This window comes from Thalassophryne amazonica, chromosome 21, assembly GCF_902500255.1.
Source record: "Thalassophryne amazonica chromosome 21, fThaAma1.1, whole genome shotgun sequence".
In the NCBI taxonomy this organism is placed as follows: domain Eukaryota; kingdom Metazoa; phylum Chordata; class Actinopteri; order Batrachoidiformes; family Batrachoididae; genus Thalassophryne; species Thalassophryne amazonica.
Genome location: NC_047123.1, coordinates 32,990,957 through 33,017,214, shown reverse-complemented (window position 1 = coordinate 33,017,214; position 26,258 = coordinate 32,990,957). Strand labels below are relative to the sequence as shown.

Sequence of the window (26,258 nt, the reverse complement as noted above, 5' to 3'; positions counted from 1 at the left end):
CTTTATAGCAGATCCTCACAGGAACAAAAATTACCCTTTTTCCCCACTTAATAAATTACTTAATTTGTGTTGATATTTCTTTGAAATCCCGTTTTTGATTTTGCTGTTAAAGCTGCTAATCCTTTCAAATGACTTCCACAGTCCTGTTCTAAATGAACAAAACCAGTGATGAGCATAAAAAAGTTAAATTCTGTTGATCAACTCAGGTTTTCAGCTGTCTTCCACCTCGCACAAAGCATTGCACAGCGCCATGTGTCATTCCTACTTTCCAACCTATACAGTTGCCATTTTCACGTTCTTAAAATCTGAGCACTGTCAAAACTGAATTGAAAACAGCAGTTACCCAAAATAAAAGTGAAACACAAATGGAAAAATACAAAACTTCACCTTGTAGCTTCACCTCAGGGAGCACTGGTGGCTTGCACACTTTGATGCACTGGGGACAGTACTAGTACACCGTGGCTGTTAGAAAGGATGAGAAATTGCAACCTCACTGGTTTAATTCATGTTACACCCAAAACACACTCAAAATGAATTAACTGAATACAATCTTTTTGCACGCCGAGCATTATTTTGTGCTCAGATTACACACCATCTACAGTAAATAGCTCAATAGAGCAAAGTAGGGCCATAAGTGTGCTTTTGGCATGTTTGTTATCACCAATTTATTGTTGAACACATTTAAAAAGATACAAAATAGACTTTCTAAACTCTGCTTAAAAAAGTAACTCACAACATGAGCAGGAACTCTCGTAATCCAACAGAGGCATGAGCCCTATTTATGGTTTTCTGTCAAAAATTCCCCCTAGTTGTTGCACCATCCTGCAACAGCGCCACCCCTTCCCACTTTGGGAACTACTGGCCTATTAAAAACTTGCAGAATCTTCCAGCTAACAAAGTTTCAATACAGTAATTATGGTTTTAATAATGACTCGTTTGGACGACAGCTCAGCTGAAGCAGATGTTTGTTAGAAAATAAGGGGACTTTACGTGCTGCAGCCCTGCTAAATGTTTGGACATTATGTAGAGCAAGAGAAGCCTCTCTCCTAACAGGTTCAATAAAAACAGACACGTGCAACTCGGATTTATTAATTTTAATCAATTCAGCTAGCTACAAAATGTCCACCACTTCACACACTGACAGGATACAGAGAGGGAGTCTTTATTATTACATGCTTTGAGGACAACAATCTCACAGTATAACCTATTGTGTCATTCGGGTTTAGGTATTTAGTCATTTTACTATAACTACTCAACATTTTGGCGATTTGGTGTGCATAGCTCTAAAGTACAGAAGCAACAACAAAAAAAAAAACCCTTTGCATGTATTTTTTGTTTCAGAGTATAATCATTATTTTACCAATAACAAACCACACAGGGAGAATAAACTTACAGATACAGTCTTCTTAAAAAAGTAAGGTCTCTCAGAAATATGCATCTTTGCTTTACATTGCAAACGTTTATTTTATTTTTTTGTTTTTCAGAGCAACCAAAACCTATGTTACAGTACACAACCAGTCTTCATCTTCCAGCACATAATCATCATCATCATCATCACTGAACTGCATAATCATTTAGAAAACAGGTCATTTTTGTGTGTTTTTTTTTGTTTTGTTTTTTTTGCAATACAACTCCCAGAGTCCTCATATTTCTCATTGTATTCTCACCATTTTGATCCTTTTTGCATTATTTTACAACAAGATGGTCACAGTCAGTAAATATATCGAGACAGAAAGAGTGGCACTATTGCAAACTTGCAGGAGTATGGAACGATAAACGGTGTCCTAATACTGAGCATGCAGTTTTGTCATTTTGCTACTGCCATGTTATCGGTTTTTTTATATATATTTTTTCAGACAAGTTTTATTTATAAGACTAAAATCTACCATTTTGTCATGCAGAGAACGCACAATTCACATCACTTTGGAATGCAATGTCTAATACAGCTACAGAGTCTAAGTTGCACATCGTCTAAACGGTAACTCAGTATGATTGAGATGAAGAAAACGTCCTGCCTGCACCCTGATTGTAAACACTCGGAGCAACACCGCACGACTGTACCGCCGTGCCCGTCTGCTCGCTTTGTCGTGACTACACCAGAAAAAATTAAAGAGCATGACAGTAGCCTAAATGGAATGACACAGTTTTACAAAGACAATACTGAAAGGAAAGTAGAAGGAAAGCAAACAAGCGTGTACAGCATTCCTATTATATACTTGTCATCCAGAGCAGTGTACTTATATATATATATTATATAGATATGTTATACAATAATATATGATATATATATATATACTTTAAGAATAAAAACTTCACGGGTGAGCAAGAGAGCCATCGAGTCAGCACTATATACAACCTTTGGGAAGAATGATACACAGAGTATAAGAAATCATCTTTTTACGAGGACAATCTTTAAAAAGCTTGACAGACGACACACAGAACAACATTTACAATGGGGGGGGGGGGGGGGTGATATGTGCATGTGTGCAAACCTAGAAGGTCAATACCATGATGAAAGCATGTCGGCGCCCCGTCAATGTGCGGCGCATAACGCTGAGACGGTCGAGGTCTCAGCACTGGCCATTTAGCCACTGCCCAGCATCTTTGTGGCACGCTGGTTGGCCTCGTCAATCCTGGTCTTGTTGGAATCAGCCTGGGTGAAGAGAATTAGAGAAAGACACAAAATGTAAGTATTACATTGGGTGATATGTTGTTAGATAATGTTTTTATAGCGTTATAATGTATGGATTTCTAGTTAGCTGTTGAGAGGAGAAACCAGCACCATGCCCAACAGCTTTAATTTAATGCATCAAAAGACTTCTAGCATTCAGGTGTGAGAATTCCATGTGGATCAGTGAACATTTGTTAGTTAATGCATTTACAGAGTTACATCGTATGGCTTTCTAGTTAGCTGTGGGGAGGAGAAACCAGCACCATGCTCAACAGCTTTGATTTAATATGTCAAAAAAGCTGTAGCCTTCAGGTGTGAGAATTCCATGTGGATCAGCGAACATTTGTTAGTTAATGCATTTACAGTTACATCGTATGGATTTCTAGTTAGCTGTGGGAAGGAGAAACCAGCACCATGCCCAACAGCTTTAATTTAATACATCAAAAGACTTCTAGCATTCAGGTGTGACAATTCCATGTGGATCAGTGAACATTTGTTAGTTAATGCATTTACAGAGTTACATTATATGGATTTCTAGTTAGCTGTGGGGAGGAGAAACCAGAACCATGCTCAACAGCTTTGATTTAATATGTCAAAAAAGCTGTAGCGTTCAGGTGTGAGAATTCCATGTGGATCAGCGAACATTTGTTAGTTAATGCATTTACAGAGTTACATTATATGGATTTCTAGTTAGCTGTGGGGAGGAGAAATCAGCACCATGCCCAACAGCTTCAGTTTAATAAGTCAGTCTTCAGCTGTTAGACTTCCACATAGATTAGTGATCGTCTGAGCCTGAGCAAAATGGGTGTGCTGCTACAATTATGGTGACTGATACAATGGCGCATATAGCGTATTCTTGTGCTCTATACGACATATTTTTATTGGTCAACATCATCATCTAAAATGGCTGCACTTATAAGATGTCACAGTCTACAATTAATGGATATTTCGGCCAGTTGTCTACCATAACATCATTGAATCATAATGTTGCACACCCTGCTAGCAAGGAGTAGCATAAAAATATCTGACACTGCATTAAGGACCATGTTGTCTGTTATTTTCTTTGTCATCTTTTTTTTATTTTTAACATATTCAAGGATCTTAAGCTACACTGACACAGTGACTTTTTTTTAATTATTCATTGCATCTCCCCTTTATGGACCACTAAAAATTGTTTGAGTTGATGAGCTAAAATATCTACACAAAGTTACATAATTGTTTAACTGTATTTTTATTTGAAAAAATATGAGTTTTAATTTTATCTTAATGTTGAAATTTTTTTTGTACATTTATTATTTCCTGCAAGTTTATTTCACAGATTTTATATCCTTATTTCTTTTATTATGGTACATTTTAGTTTGTGAATTGCTTTATAATTATGCTTTATAATATATATATATGACTGGAAAGGGTGTATTCTAATAATTTTCATCATCATTATTATCATGCCAGTCTTAGCTATAGATATGGGGAATAGAAATTATATTTTCACCAATCTTAGTAGGGTAAATAAGAAACTAAATACCAATAAAATAATTATCTATGCATTGTTCTTGTTCTTCTTCTTCTTATTATTATTATTACAAATGATGCCATTAAACCTGACTGTTTCATATGTTTATGACATACAAACACTTTACCTTCTCCATGATCCTGTCGATCTGGCGGTTCTGGGTGTCGATCTCGTTGCCCATGTCTAGGGCCATGTGGCGCAAGTTACCGATGATGCCGCCGACCTGCTCCAGATTCTCATCCATTTCATTTTCTCGGGCATCGTCTGTTACCCTAAACAAATGCACAGGTAGCTCTAAAATGTGCATTATCTGGTTCAACACCATAGTTTCCTACTATCCTGACCATGCTTCTGAAGACTATTCCCACAGTTCTGACTAGTTACTCAATGTCTGCCTTCCAAACAGAAGGTCTTTGGTTTGAGGCCACCCACGCCTCATTCTCCTTGTGCATCTAGAGTTGTGTCAGAAAGGCCATCCGGTGTAAAACTTGCACCAAATCAACATGCAACCCACAGCAAAATGGGAGATGGCAAAATAAATGAGGGGTGACAGAAGATATGAGCCTGACCCAGAAAAAGTAGGGTGTGGTTCTCCATCTTTTGCATTCTAAAAAAAACAAAATTTCTGGAGAATGTGTGAAGTTTTGACTCACTGTGCGCAATGTTGAGAAATGTTGGTTTCGTAAAATGCAAAAGATGGACAACCACACCCTACTTTTTCTGGATCAGGCTCAAAACTTCTCAATCGCCCCTTGCTACTGTGCCTTTGGGAGCCATAGTAGGAACGGGGCTATGCTAGTTAGCTCAGTCATCACCTCATCAGCTGGCCTCAGATGTAACTGTACTATCAGATTCACTCTGCAAAGTATAAATCTCTTTTTGGAATGTTTTATGTTTCAGTGGATTTGCAAATTTATAGCTGACTCTTTCTGAGAGGGTTTTTTTCTTTAATTAGGCTTTTGTGCAAAAGTTTCACATTAAAGTTCAGCAAATTTCAATGCAAAGTTAAATACCCTTCCCATCCGCTGAGCCTATGCGTGTCCCCGCCCACTTACCTGCGGATAAAGCCTCCGCTGATGGCCATCTGTTCGCGCTCGTCCACCACACGGGCCGGCTGGCTCGCCACCACCCCATCCTGGTTGTTCCCCCAGGCCTTGCTGGCTCCACTCTTCATCCTAAGCACCAGCAGCAACAGGGAGGAGGAGGACGGACGGTTAGTCAGTGGTATAGCAAATCATAATTTACCTCAACCAGGCTGGCTTCCCATGAGTCAAAACTACAAAGAGAGCCTTGGATTTGAGGTGGTGTGTAGCAGCATAAATACCAGTATGTAGCGTGATCAGCTGACACAAAGGTGTTACTTGGTTTCATGCACCTGCCACATAAATATATGGTGGGGACTGCGCTAAGTCAAGCAAAGCACAGAAAGCATGGACTGGTTGATCGATTAGGATCGGAAGGTACAGGCTCATTCTGTTGTACTATGGGGTCAACTCACAGTTAATGTATGTGATGTTATATGTTGTAAGTATATAACATGCAGAATTAAACAAGCTAAGTCACATTCCTGGAATCAGATTTTCCATTTGCACAATAAAAGCATGCATTTTCATTCTTTTCCCCCTTCTAAGAATAACTGCTAACACTTCTGTGTCGATGCAGAGATCAATCCCCTCCCACTCCCACATTTAAGTGTCCCAGTGTGACAGAAAACAGAGAAGAGACGAGCGTGTGGCAGACACACAACACAGTGTACAGGACTGTCACATCGGTAGGAGACGACAGATTAATGCGGACAAAAAACTGCAAAAAACGACAAAGGGGAAAAGAAACTGAAGGGAGTCAACAGAGAATATGTTTTACTTTTTAAGGCCAACACCCCCCGCCCTCCCTCTGTGATCCAGCACCATGTTTCTTCCAGGCTGGGAATTGCGCACAAGCTGGGATCCAAGGTAGATCTTAGCTGGTCAACTAATGGGTTCGAAAAGGAATTTTTTTTTCTTTTTTCTGCACATCCCTTAAATTGGTATCTGTTTCTGTTTACGAGAGAAAAAGGGACACTGATGAATACGAGGTGCCGAGATGTAATCACAGTTCTGATGCTTCGGCACAAAAAACCCAAGCATAATGCAGAAGGTGAGCAGGTCAAGGTGGTTTTTAAACTCGATATACTCAAAAAACATAAATGTAAAAAAAATATAAAAAATTAAGAAAAAAGGCTTATTTCTCTTTAACTTCACTGTGAAATTTGTTGAAATCTGTGTTAATGAGCACCTGACCTTTGCCAAGATAATCCATCCAGTGTAGGTCTCCAAGATAATATAACTTATCATCGAGGAAAATAACCACTGATTAATCAGTTAGACGTTAGGACCACAAAGTAACAGAAAATGGTCAGTGTTTCCTAGAGCTCAGTAATAGCCATTGATTCATTTAATAGTTGATTAATAGTTTAAATAGTTTTTTCAATTTTTTTTTCAATTTACTTTCATTTATATAGCGACAAATCACAACAAAGTTGCCTCAAGGTGCTTCACACAAGTAAGGTCTAACCTTACCAACCCCCAGAGCAAGCACACAGGTGACAGGAAAAACTCCCTCTGATGATTTGAGGCAGAAACCTCAAGCAGACCAGACTCAAAGGGGTGACCCTCTGCTTCAGCCATTCTACTGACACAATTTACAAAATGAATATACAGGAAAAGATGCTGATTAAACAGCATGATTACTGCACAGGTGCACCTTGGACCAGATAAAAGTGATAAAATCTGAAATGTGTTGTTTTATCATAGCGTACACCTGCACACCGACAGAACAAATGTCCACTAGACATCATTTCCAGACTCACAGCTGCAGACCGTCTGCAACCTGTGACACACAACGCGTGCCAGGAAGGTGGATTATCTCAGCAAACGTGCTAACTGACAGGGATTTTAACAAATTTGTGAACAAAATTTGAGAGAAATAAGCCTTTTGTGTTTGTAGAATAAACCGTCGACCTTTTCCTTCCACTCGTGGAAAATGGGAGCGAGAAAAAAATAGTTTAATTTCTCTTTTTTGTTATGTGCATGTAATCTAAAACAAACCTGGGCATTCTTGCATGACTGTGCTTTTGCTCAAAAATCTAAATTTGCAGTACCTGACCTGACATCGGTAAACGTATTGTTCTCGATCCACTGAAGAGCATTCTGTTGTTTTTGTTTTGTGTGTTTTGTGGAATCTGGGAGTGCTGTGTCGATGGCGATGTATCAGTGAAGCTGATGCCTCATCCTCCTACACTCGCTTTATTATTAGAAATGGACTGAGGCAAAGCTTCGTTTTGCTCTCCGTCCCACCATGGTAAACACACACTGCTACAGTCTGACTCCCATCTTTTGATTTAAAATAAAAAAAAAAATTTTTGTTATGACTGTTCTTTCCTTCTGCAGTTTGCATCCTCTCCTGTCACTCCACTTTCCCACCGTTTGATATCCCGTTTGGCCATTTGCTGCTCTGGTGTCTCAGAACAGATACGATGCACTTTTCTAATCGCTTTTCCTGTGATTGAAGTCAAATGATTTGATTAGATCATACAGGCATTGCAGATGCTGTGGTAAAAGTGATATGATTCATTCCCCGAGCGACCTGCAAGTTGAGCTATTTACCAATCAAAATCCAGTAACTGCTGCGCAGGCAGCCACAACCTAAAGGCATTAGGTTCTGCACAGTGAGAGCTGGCTTATTCTGATGGACAGCTTCAGCAGCATTACTAAACACAACGCTTCAGAATAAATCCTCACTTTCTCGATGACCCACATGTGAGCGCGTTCCCTGCAGGAGGAGGAGAAAATTTAACACCCAGAGCAAGATACTGGCTAATTTTGCAAAGCGCTCTGCAGGATCAGTGGCAAAGCAGAAGAGAAGAGCACAGCGGCAGTGCACAGTACTGCCACACGGAGGGTACTACACGGGCACAGAACAATACGACCATGTCCTGCCTGCACATACCTCACCGTGCACATGAACCTGATCCAGTCTCACATTCAGTTTTAAGACTAACCCCTGAGATGGGGCAAATATTTTCTGTTAAAATGTTTGTGCAGGTAACATGTGACATGTTGCAGAGTTCGAGGCTCTGACAAAAGAGAGATGATGGTTATCGGTCCTGCCAGATATAGATATTTATTTGATCATTTCACACTTTCACTTAGTGATTGTTTGATTCAGCACCATGACAGAGTTAAAAATCTTGTTGTGATTTTTGATCAATCTTTGTCTCTGACATATTACAGAGGTGACTAGGACTGGCCTTTGTCTCTTAATGATTTGACCAATTTGACCTACAGCTGATGCTGCAACACTGATTCATGCTTTTGTATATTCAAGGGCGGACTATTGCAATGTTTTACTTTCTACCTTGTCTACTTGTAGCATTAGATGTCTTCAGACAGTCCAGAACAATAATGCAAGAGTTTTGAATATAGAAGGAGAACCCCAGGGCTAGTTGTTCCTAGGGTGAAGTATTTGGCAGGTTGCAGGGCTTTTTCCTCACTGGGCACCAACTTTATGGAAGAGTTTACCACCTTCTCGTATTTATTGTTGTTTAACTGATTTCAATCATTGAATGAAAAATTATGGCATCACATTCTGGCTGTAAATATAATGTTACAATGCACACAACTGTTTTTTCTTATTTTAGAAGACTAGAATAAGAAAGTACTATATAGGCCCCAGAGGCTCTTTGTTGTTGCTGCTTATTGCTGGATTCCATTGCACGGAGCGGATAAGCGTCTATAACTCCCCCTGAATGAGGCGCGAGTCTGACATTATTTCATCAGCCAAGTCTGGTACCCATTGACATCTGGATGGACTAGGACAATGCAGATGAAGTGTTTTGTCAAAGGACACAAACAGGTAGAGTGAGTAGGAGTCAAACCAAGGTCTACATCTCGGTAGCCTATCTCCTCTCCCACTGAACTACCACACTTCTAACTGAATTGATATGGCTCTGAGTGTGAGAAGGCTCTCATACAATGTTGTTTTCTCCATTCTGTGCAGCACTGTTGATGCTACATGACGCAGCGTGGTGCATCAGAGCCTTTAGGAAACATAACACTGTCTTATGACTTGCTGTTGTTTAAAGCACCCAAGATTTTTGCTGTACTGCTCCAAAAATAAAAAATAAATTTTTTTTGTTAATAATCAACATCATAAAACATCACCATCGATTGGCATCATGTGCAGCATTGCTGGTATGAGTTGCATCGTCATGCATGCAAGAGCATTCAAAGGGTCATGCTCATCAGTCATTCCATGTTATTGGTGCTCGGTGGTTCAGAAATGATGGTGGTGGTGCAGGAGGGAAACAAAAAGGTCTCATTGCCTGCAAAAGGGGGGGGGTCTGCTGGATGCTAGAGCAGTGCGGTGGTGGTAGAAATCATGCACATGAGGAGAAGTGTCAAATAGTCCTGGACCAGGATTGCCAAAAGCATTTTGGGACTGAGATCACAATGTTTTTAGCTCTAGCCAACAAATGCAGATGATCTGGGTACCAAGATGCTTTGGGAGCCCTAGTCCTGCTCTTTAGTTGAATTTAAAACTCTTTTACAACTGATAAGCCCTAAAGCTACATCATTGTCGCCATAATAAACAGGACTTCAACAGCACCTGCATGCAGATGACTCCTACTAGAGAAGTATTGGAGAAATGGATGCTTGGAGAATAAGACACTTGGTGATACGAGAGGCACTTATTGATGAATGCTTCAAGCTTGGCTTTATTGGATTGAGTTTGTTTGTATTTCTATAGCTTTGCTTTGGCTGTGTAAAGCATCTGGGAAAAGATAAGCGCCGGTAAAAACTGTGCTATTTGTCCTAAAGAAGGATTGGCGCCAATGATGGCCCAAACCCGACAGACCATAAAGTGCTTGCCACTGTGGAGCTATGAATCTGGGACAAATCTGAAGATTAATCCAGTAGGGAGGGTGCATCGACTATAAATAAAGACAGACAATACTACAGCTTCTGAAAAAGTGAAGCCAAAATAGCACCATCACCCCCTAGTAACCTAAAATGTGAATCCAATTTTTTCCTCAAAGATGATGTTAAATTTATAAATGTGATAATTATCCTTGCAAAAACAGTAGTACCGGGTATTGTACTTGCTTTCCTTTGTTTGTATATAGACTAACTCGCAAATGAGTATTCAATTTTTTAAACTCAGTCAGAATATTCACGGAGTGAGTGTCTCAGCTTTTGGAGGGCATTGGTGAAAGGACAAGATTATCTAAAATATGCCAGAAAACATTTCTCTGGATATCTCCATATCCAATAGGGTTCCAGAGACAATATAAAGCTTATATTAATTAGTGAAACATTTTGAATCAATAGCATGAGTAAAATTATGATGTCATAAAGAGGTAGTTGTCAGAAAATCACATTTTGCAAGATATCTCAAAAACCACTTGGGCTAAACTAATGTCAATCAGTTAATCTTTCTCATTATAAGGTATTAGGGCTCTAGGCGAAATTCTGTTGTACTTGCATTAATGGTAAATGTCCACCAGGTGGAGACATTGCACCATTTCAAGAACCTTGAGTACAGGCTGCTGGGGGAAATGGCAATGAACCTGTTGCTTATAGTAGAGGATAAATGATGTCAGGTTGTGTATATATCCATAGTTCAAATTCCAAACACCTTTTCACCTTGTTTCCTATGTAATCTGACAGTCTAGAAGGGGCAAACCAGTCTAATTTCAAATTATTTTATAAATTAAACAATTTGAGTCCAGTTTTATGAAAAACTGAGCAATGTTACCTTTGGACCCTTTAACTTATAATTCAAGAACCATACATCACAAATATGCCACACTACTTTGACAGTTTTTAACATCTCACCAATTTTGAAATTTAGCCCCTGCCATTAACCCCTCAAGGTCAACACAAAATTGCAAAATCCATTTTCCAGTTACTACGTGCAAGCAGAATACATGAAAACACATTGTCCCCTCTACTATTTTCCTAATGGGAGCGATGGTAACTCATCCATTTTTATTTATAGTCTCCAGGAGGCCGCCATAGAAACCCGTGCATGTGCCTGCACTTGTTGGTGTGTATCTGCAAACACTGTACCGTGTGAATTTGCAGTGCGCCATATGTGAACGGGGCAAAGCTGTTAGGAGTGGAGCAGAGCGGACTATTGGCTGATGGCCATAATTATGTCACTTCTACCTCGTTTTTTGTGTCTTTGTTATTTTTTTTTAGGTACTTTTTCTTTATTTTAAATGGCAGGCAGGCAGGCAGGCAAGCAGCACCTACTGTTACATGGACAGGAGCAAAGACCACAGAATTTCCCTAGATCGTTCAAATTCTTTTCTGCATCCTTCATGTCCTTATTGATTTGGTCCATTCCCTCCTCGATCCGTTCCAGTTGCTCTGATTAAAAACAAGTCATTTATTCCCCACAGAACGAAGCACGAGAGAAGAGAGGGAGAGAGAGAGAGATAAAGAGAAGACAAAGGAGAGAAGACAACAACTTCAGACACTCACTGTGACGAAAGAAAGCAAAAAAGAAAAAAAAGAAAAAAAAGAAAAAAAGAGGAAAAACTGGACGCCACCACATATGTAAAGAACCTTTGGGGCATGTTGTCAGTACCTACTTGTTACATGGACATATGAAAAGCCCACAGCATTTCCCTAAATCTTTTAAATTTTTCTCGGCTTCCTTCATGTCTTGGTTGATATGGTTCATGCCATCTTCAACACGATCGAGTTGCTCTGGTCAGGACAAAGGGATGACAGTAGTGGAATGAATTTCATTGACTGATTGACAGAAATATGAGTTATGATGAGCAGCAGCTGAGTCGTGCACGTCAAGGTGATGGAGACTGAACCAAATTTCTGTTGAGTGCATACCTTTGGTGGGCCAAAATCTAAGAAAATAATCATAGATTTGTTGTTTTTTTTTTGGGGGGGGGGGGGGGGGTGTCCATGTACAATGGGTGGAATGGCTCCTCCACGGCTGACTGAGCTAACTGAGGAATAAGGAGCACCATCCATACAGAGAGTATTACAGGAGAGGTGTTGAATGAAATGGAGCACAAAATTGGGCTGCTTTTTGCTCCCTTTCTAGTCTGTACACTGCAGATGCTGCGTCAGCCTCTTGACAGAGCTGGAACAAGTCCATGACATGATGGATGAAAGATTTCTCCTTTTTATTGGATGTTCTTGTAACTGAGTTGATCAAAAAATGTGTTTAAACTGCATAAAACCAAAGAAAGCAATTGCTGAAATTCTTTAATGGTGCAACATCGTGATAAATTAACTAACCCCAACCCACCCCAAAAAACTGGCACCTCTCCTCCCTGTGTACTTTCGAGTCAATGCTGAAACTGATAGTCTTTCCATAATTTAAAGACTGAGCCCAAACTCAACTATGTGACTTGCACTACCTGTGTCCAGTTGAAATATAAATATCTGAGGATTAGCACGTGAGGATGGTGACTGTAACTTGTTAAAAAGAGAGAGAGAGAGAGAGAGAGAGAGAGAGAGAGAGAGAGAGAGAGATTCTCTATGGAATTAAAGCTCCTCATTTTAAAATAATCCCATTTTTGAGCTCTAGCCTGGGATTAGGTCGTCAGCATGGTAACTATTTTGTGTTATGAAACTTTTAATAGGCGCATAAAGTTCCTTGTCCTTGTGTAATTTAATGATTAAAATCTAGTATGTGTGTGGTTGAATATCATGGGATTGGCCGTATCTTGTATAGAAACATGAAGTATTTAAAGCTGTTTTTTTTTTCATAACTTAGTAATCAATCTAACTAAGCAACTTGCACGACTTGTGATTTGTCACATTGTAAATAGAGAGGGATCAGGATGTAAGAATGGTGAATGTGTCTTGTCAAGAATTATCGAAAAGTCTCTTTTTGCACTACACTTGGTCTTAACAAATTCAATGTGCCTGTCTGGTTTTCAATGTTCAGGAATGTTAAAAGTGAAAGTGTAATTGAACTCTGGTTAATAGTCCATGAGCCAGAAACAAATTTTGACCTATTCGATGCCATTTAAGGGGACTGAACAACACTTGGAATCCAGCTTCAATATACCATGGCTTACACACACACACACACAAAAATGTATGCTGACATCTTATGGTGGTAGCTGTAGCCAGGTTGGAGTCAATGAAAGATTACGAGGGGTAACTGAGAAGTTTTAAACCTGACCCACCAAAAGTAGGGTGTGATTCTCCATCGTTTGCATTCTGAGAAACCAACATATCTTGAGTCACTGGGTGCAATGTTGAGAAATTCTCAATCACCTCTCATACACAGGGGTCAACATTTAAACATTCGGCAGTCATATTGAAAAGTATACCACATTATTTGTCTGGTTCATAAAAATTAAAAAAATGTATAGTTTGGACTATCTATGACTGAATGCTGTGGAGTTATGGGGCAAAAACAGAAAAAAATGGCTGCAATTTCAATTTGTACAGGGGTCAAAAGTTAAAGTTGCTCTAATTTTTGGTTAAAAAACGTGATGCAAATTATGGGTTGAGCTAAAAGGATTAATAAATGAACTAGTTTGCACTGTTATTGTTAGTTTTCCTGTCATATGTCATGCAATCTAATGGACGTTGACCTGGTTTCACCATTACTTTGGAGGCCAAGTATTAAACACAGTCAAAACTATTCAATTTTTGGCCATGGGTTGTAAGTGTTGTTTAATCCCTGTAAGTGGTACTGAAACCCTGATTGGCCCATGGACTGCTGTGAGCAGCGGGGCGTTCGTCATGCTGATTTGGTGGATGGTGGCTTGGTGAAGGCAAACAACTGTTGCACAGCACAAAAATTTCCTTCAGGGTTGCAATTAAGGAAATACAGTGCAAGCAGAGTGTGACAGGGTGAGGCACAGTAAAATATGGAGCAGATTTAGAAACTAGTTCTTTGATATTTTGTTTCTTTTGTAAAATCCCTGGTTGGAACACATTCATGCAATTATATATGGAATTATATATGGTGATGGCTGAGAGTTTGGATTTGTGTGTTTATTTCATGCAAACTGTCTCCATTTGGTACTGTCTACAGTACTCCAAAAATGCTGTTGAGCTGCAGAAAAATCATTGATGGAGGGTCAGAGGTCAGGTTTTGCTGGTGCACTTTTGGAGAAGCAGCACAACAGGTGTAGAAGACAGCCTGACAATTTTTTTTTCACAGATTTTAAAATGCATGAATTAGTCTATACTGCACAGTATTTACGTATTGTACACTATTAGTCACTTTTTGGACTAACAGTCCCATGATTTGCTCCAGTCTGACCAGGGATTATACAACAGCAGGATGTGGGCTGATAGACGAGTGACTGAATATTTTTGTCTTTACCAGCTAAATCGATCGTTTCTACGTTTCACCTCCTGTATGACATATCTGGGCTGGTGGCAGCTGCAAATGCATAACTACAACATGCAAACAATTTTAATCAATATTTCGACAACTAAACAGAACCAAGATCAGACTAGGAGTCATCCTGTCGCTGGGAAACCAAATCCAGCTGAATGATGTCAGGAAGCCGCAGGGTTTTTGGCACTGCAGCGGCTGGTACATTATTTTGTTCATGTTTTGGCACAACATTTCACTAAATAAATCATGTCTTTGTTAGTTACTGAAAAGAAAACGATGCTGGAAAATGTAAGGCAGTTTGGCAAACCACAAAGAAAAATGTTAGGCAAAGGAAACAAAAAGCTGAAAGGAATGAAAAGGAAAGTTAAATTGGCACTTTCAAACAGAACAAATTCAAATCAACTATGAATTAAATAAAAACCCCAAACAGAAATACTCAGTTAAAGGAAATAATGATTCCATTCGGAAATGCAGTTAAAACAGACAGCTGTATATGAATTGTGATTGACACGGTTTCATATTTCTGCTATACTGTAACACTGATAGAAAGACTGTTGGCTGTTCTCAGATCAGTGATTAACACACTCACCTCCCTGCTCGTCCAACATCACTAAAGTCCTGATGCCGGCATCTTTGCTCTACTCCCCAAAGACAGTGACAGGTGAAGGACAAAAGAAATTCAAAAATTAAAACAGAAAGATTAGTAATCAGATCTTGGGTAGATCAGAAAAATCACCAAACATGCAAATATGAGTGACAGCCATGTTACAGTTTTAACAGAAAAGTTGGGAGACTGGTCATTCATTCCACTAACACTTTACTTGAAGGTATCATCATAACCGTTACATGACACAGTCAAGAATGTGTCGTAAACATTATGTCAATGTCATTAAATGTTTATGACTGCTGTCATTAAGTGCCATTCGGTTTTTGTAATGATAAATTGACAACTTGGCACACAACCGAAGACCATGAAGGCAAAAGACAACGTCTGGTCATGTCACTTTGATTAAAGGACAAGTTGTTATAATAAAAACAACCAAAACCATGTCAACTTGTCATTATAAAACTGAATGACACTTAATGATAACGGTCATAAATGTTTATGACACCTTCATGACAGTGTCATGTCTCTATTATGATGATACCTTCAAGTAAAGTGTTACCTTAATTCCTTACACTTATCTGTCTTCCATTCTTTAGTATTAAATGAGAATTAAATTTAAAAAAAGTGAAAACTGTAGCTAGAAGGGCATCTAGCTTTACCACGCCATTGCTACTCCCTCAAGTTATGTTTCTAAATCCACTTGGAAAGTTTGCATGGAGTGCAGAAATTTTCCAGTAGATACGAATGAGTGAAAGACCGAAAGAGAAGATTATCTGGAAGTAATTAGCGCTAGAAAATTGGGGAAAAATGCGTTCACTCTCTTTGTTTTGTTTATTCCTTTGTATCTCGTGTTTGTCCTCCACCCTGTATTTTGTTTGGACTCGTTTTTATTCCCGTCCTTGCATATCATTTGGTTGAATTGTTGGTCATAGCTGGATTATTAAATCACTGTGGTTTTGCAACTTACTACTGGTCTCATTGCTGCCTGCATATTGGGTTCCACTTCCCTTTGGTATTCATAACAAGTACACCCAGTGTAAATGGATACTGGCCTTGGCTGGGACGTAATGTGTGTTGGACTGGTGTCCCTTCTAGGGCGAGTTGTAGACTCATCTGCTTGATGCTACGGAATGCGAAGATCATCAGCACTGACAGGCCTCAAGGTCTAGTATATAGGGCTTACATTTTTTGAAACAGGTGGGATGGTGGATTAGCGGTTTGCACTGTTGCTTCACAGTGAGAACCGGGACCTGGGATTGCTTCCTGCGTGGTCCTTTCTGTGTGGAGTTGGATGTTCTCACCATGTTTGCGTGGGTTCACTCCACTTCCAAAGACATGCAGGTTAGGTGAACTGGAAACTTTAAGTTGGGCATTGGTGTGAATGAGTTGTTTTATATGTTGCCATGCAATGAACTGCGACCCTTCCAGGTTTTACGCTGTATCTCACCTTATGAGTATTGGGATAAATTCCAGCCCCCACCCCCCAATGACCCTTAAATGGAATAACCAGCAACACCTTTGATTTGACATGGAGTGTCCCACTGACAAGAAGGTCAAAGGTCATCAGGGCACACGCTTTTCAGTAGCAAACAAATAAATGATTTATTTGTCATAACATGGGAACATAACTCTCCTTCAACCTGTTCAAGCCAGCGACCTTCATCGCTCTTTCAATCGTACATTATTGTTTCTGCAACCAGTCAATGACTCCGTGTCTTTCCCACATTTTTTCAAATGGAAGTCAGTTCCACTAAACCTTCTGAACATTAATTCCTTGTGTGCTGTGCAACGTGAGTCTGCATGAACATTCAGCAAGAAATCTTTTTGCCACCGGCTCGGCTTTACACGTTTTGACGCTGGTAGAAAAGATGAGCGCCAGCCGACAATAAGGAAACTCTGCTTCTTAGAAATAACATCCACACTGCGCTAAGACGTGGCACCTGGCTGCACCTGATCTGCATAAATTAGATTAATCCTCGTCAGACCATCACACACATCCTCCTGCTTCCTCAGCAGTTTAGGAGGAAAGCCACGATGATGTTTGCAAAGCGAGACGGGAGCGTTACGGGAAGTGTGCGCTGTAGAAATGATCCTGTAATTCAGCGTTCCTTACTGCCAGAGAAATCCCAGAGCAGATGAAATGAGTCCCTGGATGAAACTCCTGCAGTCATTACCCATGATCCAAACAAGGAGAGGAGGGAGTTCGATGATCCGCCCTCAAACCAACCTCATAAAAACACTGATACCTTGAAGTATTTACAAACTTATCATGGATATATATGAAATAACACATTTTAGCTTTCAGCTTCATGAGGTCTTGATATAAGGGCTTGATTAACATGCTCTTAAAAGGGGTGGTGGCCAAGTGGTTGATGCGCTTGAGTTCAGTGCAAAAAGTTCCTGGTTCAAATCCCACCCCCTGCCAGATTTCTCCATGTCATGTGGAGTTGCATCAGGAAGGACATCTGGCGTAAAACCTGTGCCAAACCAACATGCAGATCCACCTCGGTTTTGCTGTGGTGACCCTGAGTGAAAAAAACGAGGTAGCAGCTGAAAAGTCTTACAATTAACATGCTTCTTAAGTTAAAATATACAATAAATGTTTGGGCTGAAACCAGTTGACCTTTTACAAAACCAATTAACTAAGCTGCTGTATCCTCCAACACTGTGAAGCAAACAAACGTGGCTGCAGATATGAAATGTTTCTGTGCAGTGGCATGACCGCGAAACCAGTACAGTGTATTGCAATACTATCACTTTATGAGAGGTTTCTTTCCAAACAACTAAAAAAAAATCTAACAATGGCAAAACGCCTTTGTAGTACTGCAATATATTTAATACAACTGGATTCTGCCGTAGCTGCCCAGAGCATTAAAGTGCCACTGCACAGTAACGTCTCATGCCTGTAGCTATGTACATTACAAAAAATAAGACAAGGAAGTGGTGGAACTGTAAAGAAGGTTAACAAAGATGCGAGATATGGCAACACTGCCATCGCAATTTTTCAGGCAATAATTTGCTTAATCAGAATATAGAGTAGTAGTTGAATGTTAGAGTGACCACTGACTGAAAGAACAATGTGCAACAAACAGACTATATATACATACACACATATATATATATACATATACACATGTGTATATATGTATGTGTGTATATATATATACATACGAGGGCTGTCAATAAAGTAACGGTCCTTTTTATTTTTTTCAAAAACTATATGGATTTCATTCATATGTTTTTACGTCAGACATGCTTGAACCCTCGTGCGCATGCGTGAGTTTTTCCACGCCTGTCGGTGACGTCATTCACCTGTGAGCACTCCTGTGGGAGGAGTCGTCCAGCCCCTCGTCGGAATTCCTTTGTCTGAGAAGTTGGTGAGAGACTGGCGCGTTGGTTGATCAAAATTTTTTCTAAACCTGTGAGACACATCGAAGTGGACACGGTTCGAAAAATTAAGCTGGTTTTCAGTGAAAATTTTAACGGCTGATGAGAGATTTTGAGGTGATACTGTCGCTTTAAGGACTTTTCACGGTGCGAGACGTCGCTCAGCGCTCTCAGCGCCGTCGTCAGCCTGTTTCAAGCTGAAAACCTCCACATTTCAGGCTCTATTGATCCAGGACGTCGTGAGAGAACAGAGAAGTTTCAGAAGAAGTCGGTTTCAGCATTTTATCCGGATATTCCACTGTTAAAGGAGATTTTTTTAATGAAAGACGTGCGGACGGGTCCGCGCATCGGGACGCAGCCGACGCGGTGCGGCGGCACAGGAAAAACACCTCCGTGTTGATAACCATTTGTAAAATCCAGGCGGCTTTTGATGGCTTTCAGTGGAGTGAGTATATGAGAAATTGTTTAACAGGCAGGACATGTTCCAACTTGTCCTTAAGGCTTTCAACAGAGGTGTTTTTCCTGTGGCGGAGCGTCGCGGCGGCTGCGTCCCAACGCGCGGACCCGTCCGCACGTCTTTCATTAAAAAAATCTCCTTTAACAGTGGAATATCCGGATAAAATGCTGAAACCGACTTCTTCTGAAACTTCTCTTCTCTCACGACGTCCTGGATCAATAGAGCCTGAAATGTGGAGGTTTTCAGCTTGAACAGGCTGATGACGCTGCCTGAGAGCGCTGAGCGACGTCTCGCACCGTGAAAAGTCCTTAAAGCGACAGTATCACCTCAAAATCTCTCATCAGACGTTAAAATTTTCACTGAAAACCAGCTTAATTTTTCGAACCATGTCCACTTCGATGTGTCTCACAGGTTTAGAAAAAATTTTGATCAAACAAAGCTCCAGTCTCTCAGCAACTTCTCAGACAAAGGAATTCCGACGAGGGGCTGGACGACTCCTCCCACAAGGAGTGCTCACAGGCGAATGACGTCACCGACAGGCATGGAAAAACTCACGCATGCGCATGAGGGTTCAAGCATGTCTGACGTAAAAACATATGAATGAAATCCATATAGTTTTTGAAAAAAATAAAAAGGACCGTTACTTTATTGACAGCCCTCGTATATATATATTTACAGAACACTGATGATAGAGAACAATTTCTGCAAAAACTTAAAGGTAGCATCATGCATGCAGCAAAAATAAAAGAATTTGTATTTAGCTGATTTAAATGTGCGTTGTGTGTTAAATGAGGTGTGTGTGTATGTGTGATGGGGGGGGGGGACTCAAAACAGTGGAACAACTATTTAAAAACTGATTTCTCACCTCCTCCACCAGTTGCAGCATACGACGGGTGCTCTCCAGTGACTGCAGATAAATTAGAACACTGTTAACTTCCATTCCTCAAAAACTTAATTTGACAGACAGCTTCAGTCTTTAAAAGAAAAAAAACCTTCACAGAAAACTTGCCATCATTACAGTGCAAACCTCTGCCAAAGCACAAAATATCATGGTGTTTTCTTTGTCTTATTCTTCTATCGTTCTGGAATTTTTTATTACAATAAGTTGTTTTTCAGAAACTGCAATAAATAAATAAATAAAGTAAAAATTGGTTTTGCCCCTTTTTGCACATCCACTTAAAAGGTATTAGTTTGGTTTGTATTTCAAACATTTTCTCATTTTCTGGATAAGCAACAGTGCCCCCGAGTGGCCACCAGGACATTGCGATTAGCAACATGGCTTCACAAGCAACTTAACTAAACTATTTTACTTTATTTTATAGAGATTTTGCACGTTAAAAGATGAAAACATGGGTCAAAGTAGGAAGTTCAGTGGTTCTCCACTGCGTCTAACAGAACCCAAAATGTCAAAGATGAATATGCAAAAATGCATTTCTCCATTAATCCTGTGTTTGCTGTGCTAATTGCAGTGGCCACCAAGCCCACCACTAGTTGGAGTTCAGCTTAATTAATATGTATTATATGATGAGTAACTGTAAAAAAAAAAAAACCTAAATATCTGCAGAAGTATCAGTGGTCGCTATACCGGCTGCTGTGGCCTCAAGAGCTCATGAAATGCGATGTAGGTGAAACGTTTTTTGTGATGCCGCCATTTTGTGCTTGTGCGACGTGTACGTGTGTGTGTTTAATATTCTGCTCAGCTGTGCCCGTGTGACTCATATGTGATGGAGGGATGTGGGTCGATCTGCTCGGAGGCATGACTGAGGCTTTTTCCCTGCGTCTCGTGCAAACGCCCAGTGGAACACACGAATGTGACAACGCGCCTAAGTGTCATGTGCACTCACACGCATGCACACAGTAATACACACCAACCAAGACTCCGCCTCACGCTGTTATGCAAAGGTTCGGTTTAGTATGCATACACAGCTTTTGGTTTTCTATCACAGACTGAGATGAAAACAAACAATACAAGCTCATGTGAATTAGTTATCTGACAGTAACGTACAAATATACATGGAAAGTCAGCAGCCAACAAAACTGCTGTATTTTTGTCATGCAATGAAGAGTAAATATTTAAAAAAAATTTTTTATATCTGCCTAAGAAAAATAACACATCCATTTATCACGTAGATCAGCGGGCATCAGGTAGTGTGCAGTGAATGGCATACTAAATATCAATCTGCATAAAGAGGCGGAGCCAGAATATAAAATCATTTCTATTTCTAGATTCCATGATGGGATGTTTTTGCTTTCCCAGAGGAATACACATGAATGTTTGTTGAAAGCAGTTGATGCTGTCTGCAAAAATCACATTTGCACATTAATCCAAATTTATGCTGCATTCATAATTTTAAAGAATTTTATGAGGCACGTTCTTCTCGTATGTGAGAATCTACTTTGATTTGTCTGCTGTAATGCACAAATTCACCCCGCTCTAATCCAGTGAGTGCACTGTTCTCACCTCATCGGCCAGCTGGTCGGCGCGTTGCTGCATGTCTGACAGCTCATTGCGCATGTCCGCGTCATCTGCCATGGCTGTTGGATGTGGGGGGTGGAGATACTCTCCAACAGGGAAGAGAAAGTCTTAGTGGGAGTCCGGGGAGGGCTGGAAGAGAGAGAAAGACAGAGATGGAAAAAGACAAATACATCAGAATGGCAAACATGCAAGGTCATGAGGCATACACGCCCTCAGGTCACTAGATCGCTTGAAAAATTCCCATTACAAATTTGAAATTGGGTGCAAATTAGACTATGAAGCTGCTTCTTCATAGTCTAATTTAGAAATCTGACAACATTGGTGGAAAAACTTTCAAATGTGTCAGCAGAATGAAAATAACCAAAGACTGGATGCGCTTAAAACAAATGACTCCTCAGTTTGGTGATGTTCTGAACTGTGGTAGATTATCATTCTCATAATTACATCAAATTAGATTAGTAAGCATGTCCTAGGTCATCCCCACCAACCAAAGGTAGCCATCTGTCTGTCACAACCAGGTCATATGTGGACATCCCATTGGAATTTCCATTTGCTGAGGTCCTCAACCGTGAGGCACCTGCATGCTGGATAATGATTACAACCATAGAGGAAGCTACAAGCACTAGGACCATGAATACAAGGACCTTTGTTTGCATGCAAAGGTCAAAATTGCCAAACACCTCTGTCCAGGGACCTCATATCTACATTGTTTGATCTCAAGGCCTAGAGACATGAATGTTGCTGTCAAGAAAAGTCAATGTTTCAACAAGTTAAGCACTTTCACTGCATATAGATACACTTCTGGTGGCTGTTTTTCTGATGGCCAAATTGTTTCTTGGTTGTTAATGCAGCAATGAGCTTTTTTCATCCTGCAATGCCTTAATAAGGCACAAATCCAGTTTTTGTTCACAGCATTGGAGGATCACCACCTATAACAACTTGATGTTCTGACCCATGACCTGAAAAAGTCAGTCCTATATAGGCTTTAAGTCCAGTTGGTGCCAGTGCTTAACTCCAAAATCCAAAGTCCATGAATCCCAATTGACGGGACACCAGTCCAAGACAGGCTACTTGCCTAGCCAAGGCTGGTACCCATTTACAACTGGGTGGACTGGGACAATACAGATGAAGTGTCGTGTTGAAGGACACAGACAAGTAGCATGACTGGAAATCAAACCCACTTCTACATATTGATAGCCCAACTCCTTATCCCACTGAGATACCTTCTGTGAGCTAACTGGCTAAACATATTACAGCAGCTTGTGATGGGTCAAGGCAATCACATAACTGTAAAGACTATCTCATATGCATTAATCAGTAACTCCATACAATGAATTAATTTGAACCTTTTTAAATTACATTCATTCATTATCATGTTCTTCCATCTAAATGGCCTTCAGAAATGTTCTACAGCCCCGCCTTCCCCCTATGACTAATAGCAACAACAACATAAAGGGATGAAAACAAAACCATCCAGTGTATAAATGAAAACAAAAATGAAGACTGAGATAAATGACACAAAGATGAAAAAGAATTATAATAAGTCCATTTATACATTGACAATATCAAGCCATTGAACATATCGGAACTTGTCTGCAGGCACGATAACGGAGGATTAAAAAGATGCAATGGCTGTTTCTTTACATATTTATAGGACAGGAGGATGCGACTGTTGGTCGCGGACACTCGGTGTTTGGGATTTTCCAGGATAAAGCAGAGAGAAATAAAACAGTCGGTTAGTCCCGTCATCTTCTGTCAGTCAAGCAAGGGTGAGGAAAAAAAAAAAAAACTGTACTGGATCAAAAATGGGGGGCACCTGAAACACAAACAAGATATTTGAGCTTCACAGGCACCTGTAAAGCACTCAAAGTGAAGACAAACTGTCTGGGATCATAGTGGTCCGAATATATGTTTTTTTCTCTCCTTTGACAATGCAAATAAATAATTATATTCGCATACAACACTTCTTGATGTCATATACATACATCCACAACAGTAGATGGTGTCAAATACTTGTGAAAAAAGTGTGGCCCTCAGGACTAATATTTTAACATGCATGCAAAGCAGCTTCTCTTGTCCCACCACACTTTAATTTTAACACATCCTATTTTCACTGCTCAGATTGCATCAGGAGTGTTTATTTCTGAATTAAGACAGCAGCAGAATCACACCACGCCGTGTCATTTTCCCCCTTGTACCAGTCTCCATAACAGGGATTGTTCATGCACATTTCAGTTTACATTTTTTTTTATTCTTAAAACCTCTCTAAGGTGCTTTCCTTGTAGAGAATCTTTTAGGACTTCCAGTCATTTACCCATCTGAAAAGTATGTTGTCAATGTTGCATCATTACGGAAGAGATAATTTGGCACAGAAAGTTCTGCCTGACTGACATGTGGAGCTAAGTGACAGTTTGCACTGTTTATCATACATTTTATGGCACTACTATATGTAATCTAGCCTGTTTTTCTCAGTCAGTGTGCTTGTATGAGCATTATTTTTTAAATGTACAACAAATAACTTAATGCCATTTCCAGAAGTGGCATAAACTGATCCAATAATGGCAAATGATTGGCTTAGAAAGGGTCCTGGATGCCAACTACAAAGAAAGACAACTGGTCCATCTCCACCTCTTCAAAGTAACCATCTATGTGTTACTGCCAGGAGAAAAACGGACATCCCCTTGGTTTTCTCCATCTGCTGGGGCCCTCAACACTGAGGCTCATGCATGGTGGATCATGCCTACAGAAACAAAACATCACATGGCCAAATGTCACAGCTGATGTTTTCTCTTCACTGCAAGTGGCATAACTCATCTGAGTCTCATCAAGTAAGCATTAATTTGACACAGTCATTCTAAAGGTAGCCAAGGATCCTCTACTAGTCTCCACAACTCTATCCAACACCCAGTGTATGGAAGCATTAAACAGTGCATGAGCCAGAACGCATCCCTGAGAAACACCTCAAATCAAGTAAATTTATAGATATAACACTTCACAGAAATAAATGTCAAGATTAAAGGAAAGTTCTTTAAAGTTTCAAGACAAATTGAACCAAGAATGCACCTTGCACACTTTCACTGCCTACACACAACATCTCTCGAGTGTCTCCACGCATCATTACCATTACAACTCAAACCACTGCTAGAAAACTGGAACGACGATCATATTGTCTCAGTCTATGCAATAAACATAATCAGCGCTTGAAAAGGAGATCGACGAGCTTGTTTTGAAGCAAGCTACAAACAACTAGCAAGGCTAGCTAGCTTAATGGGCCACTGTAGCAAGCGCATGGGCTAAGCTAGCAAGCAAGGAGAATATTAAGTTAGCAATTAGTGTGTAGTTGTACTATACTAACTGGAAATCGTGTGTTTTTGGAACAGGTTATACTTTAGTTTGGCAACAATTTATTAAATGTGATTGTATGCGCTACAGCCACCTCAGTTTTGGATACTATTGCTTCTGTTCACTCGAATGTCAACATTAAGACTGTTTTTGACAGTATCAACAATGTCACAGCACACTAACCTCAAACAATGTTAAATATCTGGTTGGATTTCATTCACAGAGCAAATCTGCTCCACTTTCTGATGACCAGTGTTATTTTATCTTCACCATTCTTGCAGAAACTGATCTGCTGGTTCTCTCAGTATAATTATGAGCAAACAGTTAAAGCACTTTGATAGTTTTCCTTTATATCGGTGTGACAGTTGTGCTCATTCTGCTCTCTTTTCTGCTCTCTCTCCTCTGCATTGCTTCACAACAGCGGCGGCCATGTTGACTTACATAAACCACAAAGTCAACAGTGCCGCTCTTCGTGTGCGAGTCGACTCAGAACCAAAACACACTTCAAAATGAGGCACTGAAAGAAAGGAGGGAGCAAAGCCTGCCTCATGCCTACTTATGTAACCAAACCCAGGCAATTACAGTTAACCGGCTGCTTGGGACTTTTACTTTGTGTCTCAGTGAGAAGGGTCATATTTGGAGTCTGAGTTGCCTTCAGGCTGAGTCGGCCGGGGCACTGAAACAACCACATACATGTGAAGTTAATTGCAAAAATCCCCTCCGGCACTGATTTAAACCATTTATAAAAAAAAACTACACATGAATTTATATGTTCTCCTCCATAATCACTGAAAAATTCAGCTGAAAATGATGCAGTCCTGCAGCCATGCCCGTCAGTCATGTGATTGGGCTGTTGAAATTTATGATCGATCTTATTTGTGATCACCAGAAGGTAATATTTCAGGCAAGCACAAGGAAACCCAGGCATGTTAAAAGAACAACAACAAAAACAAAACTACAAACTGTGGACATACGGCACAGCATGGAGTTAAACTGAATCATCTGAAAATAATATATTTCAAACACTTTTTAAGAGGGTGACTCTGGAACCTCTGCATGCAAGCTGAGTATAAAATAAATAAACGGATGTAAAAGGCATGCACTGTAGGTGTGTGAGATCACAAATCGAAATGCTATTACACCGGGAAATTGGCATCGTAATTTGATGAGTGAGAGCAGAGAGTAGAAATTAATTACAGAAATAAGCATTAGTGTGTGATTTACTAGACTCAATTTCCCAAAATGTGGAAAATATTAAAAACACTTCTGTAAATAATGAGTTAATAACTTGTCTACCAGCCTGAAACCTGCTTGAAAATGTACTGGTTATTATAAAACTAAAAAAAAAATATTCATTTTGTGCAGGACTTAAATTAAATTACACTGCATGACTGTTCTTTGAGAGGGGCTACATATACCGTATTTATT

The 26,258-nt window shown here is 40.0% G+C and overlaps 1 protein-coding gene and 1 long non-coding RNA gene across 3 annotated transcripts in view; one reads left to right on the top strand and one right to left on the bottom strand.

Annotated features, from left to right (window-relative positions):
- Positions 1 to 5,899, top strand: part of LOC117502855 — a 29,798-nt gene extending 23,899 nt beyond the window's left edge. Inside the window, exon 3 of the long non-coding RNA XR_004558416.1 lies at positions 5,886 to 5,899. This is a non-coding gene — a long non-coding RNA (uncharacterized LOC117502855). The remainder of the gene's footprint in view (positions 1 to 5,885) is intronic.
- snap25a (synaptosome associated protein 25a) lies at positions 1,080 to 21,643 on the bottom strand. 2 transcript variants are annotated; one of them, XM_034161978.1, is made up of 7 exons: positions 21,474 to 21,643; positions 19,878 to 19,919; positions 15,151 to 15,199; positions 11,821 to 11,938; positions 5,240 to 5,359; positions 4,312 to 4,456; positions 1,080 to 2,653 (listed from the first exon to the last, which is right to left on the bottom strand). In XM_034161978.1, the coding sequence occupies exons 1-7, from the start codon at positions 21,543 to 21,545 to the stop codon at positions 2,585 to 2,587; spliced, it is 615 nt and encodes a 204-aa protein (XP_034017869.1). In that variant the 5' UTR covers positions 21,546 to 21,643; the 3' UTR covers positions 1,080 to 2,584. The 2 variants fall into 2 exon arrangements, with proteins under 2 accessions (XP_034017869.1, XP_034017870.1); XM_034161979.1 differs by lacking the exon at positions 11,821 to 11,938 and adding an exon at positions 11,476 to 11,596 and having other exon boundaries at positions 21,474 to 21,642.
- Between the last annotated feature and the right edge of the window lie 4,615 nt (positions 21,644 to 26,258).

What these genes read in the sequence shown, in the direction of transcription:
- snap25a (XM_034161979.1), bottom strand. Translation starts at nt 21,545, where the DNA reads ATGGCAGATGACGCGGACATGCGCAATGAGCTGTCAGACATGCAGCAA. An exon ending in CCGACCAGCTGGCCGATGAG is followed by an intron (nt 19,920 to 21,473) that starts GTGAGAACAGTG and finishes ATTTATCTGCAG; the next exon opens with TCACTGGAGAGCACCCGTCG. An exon ending in GATGTTGGACGAGCAGGGAG is followed by an intron (nt 11,597 to 15,150) that starts GTGAGTGTGTTA and finishes GTTTTTAATCAG; the next exon opens with AGCAACTGGAACGGATCGAG.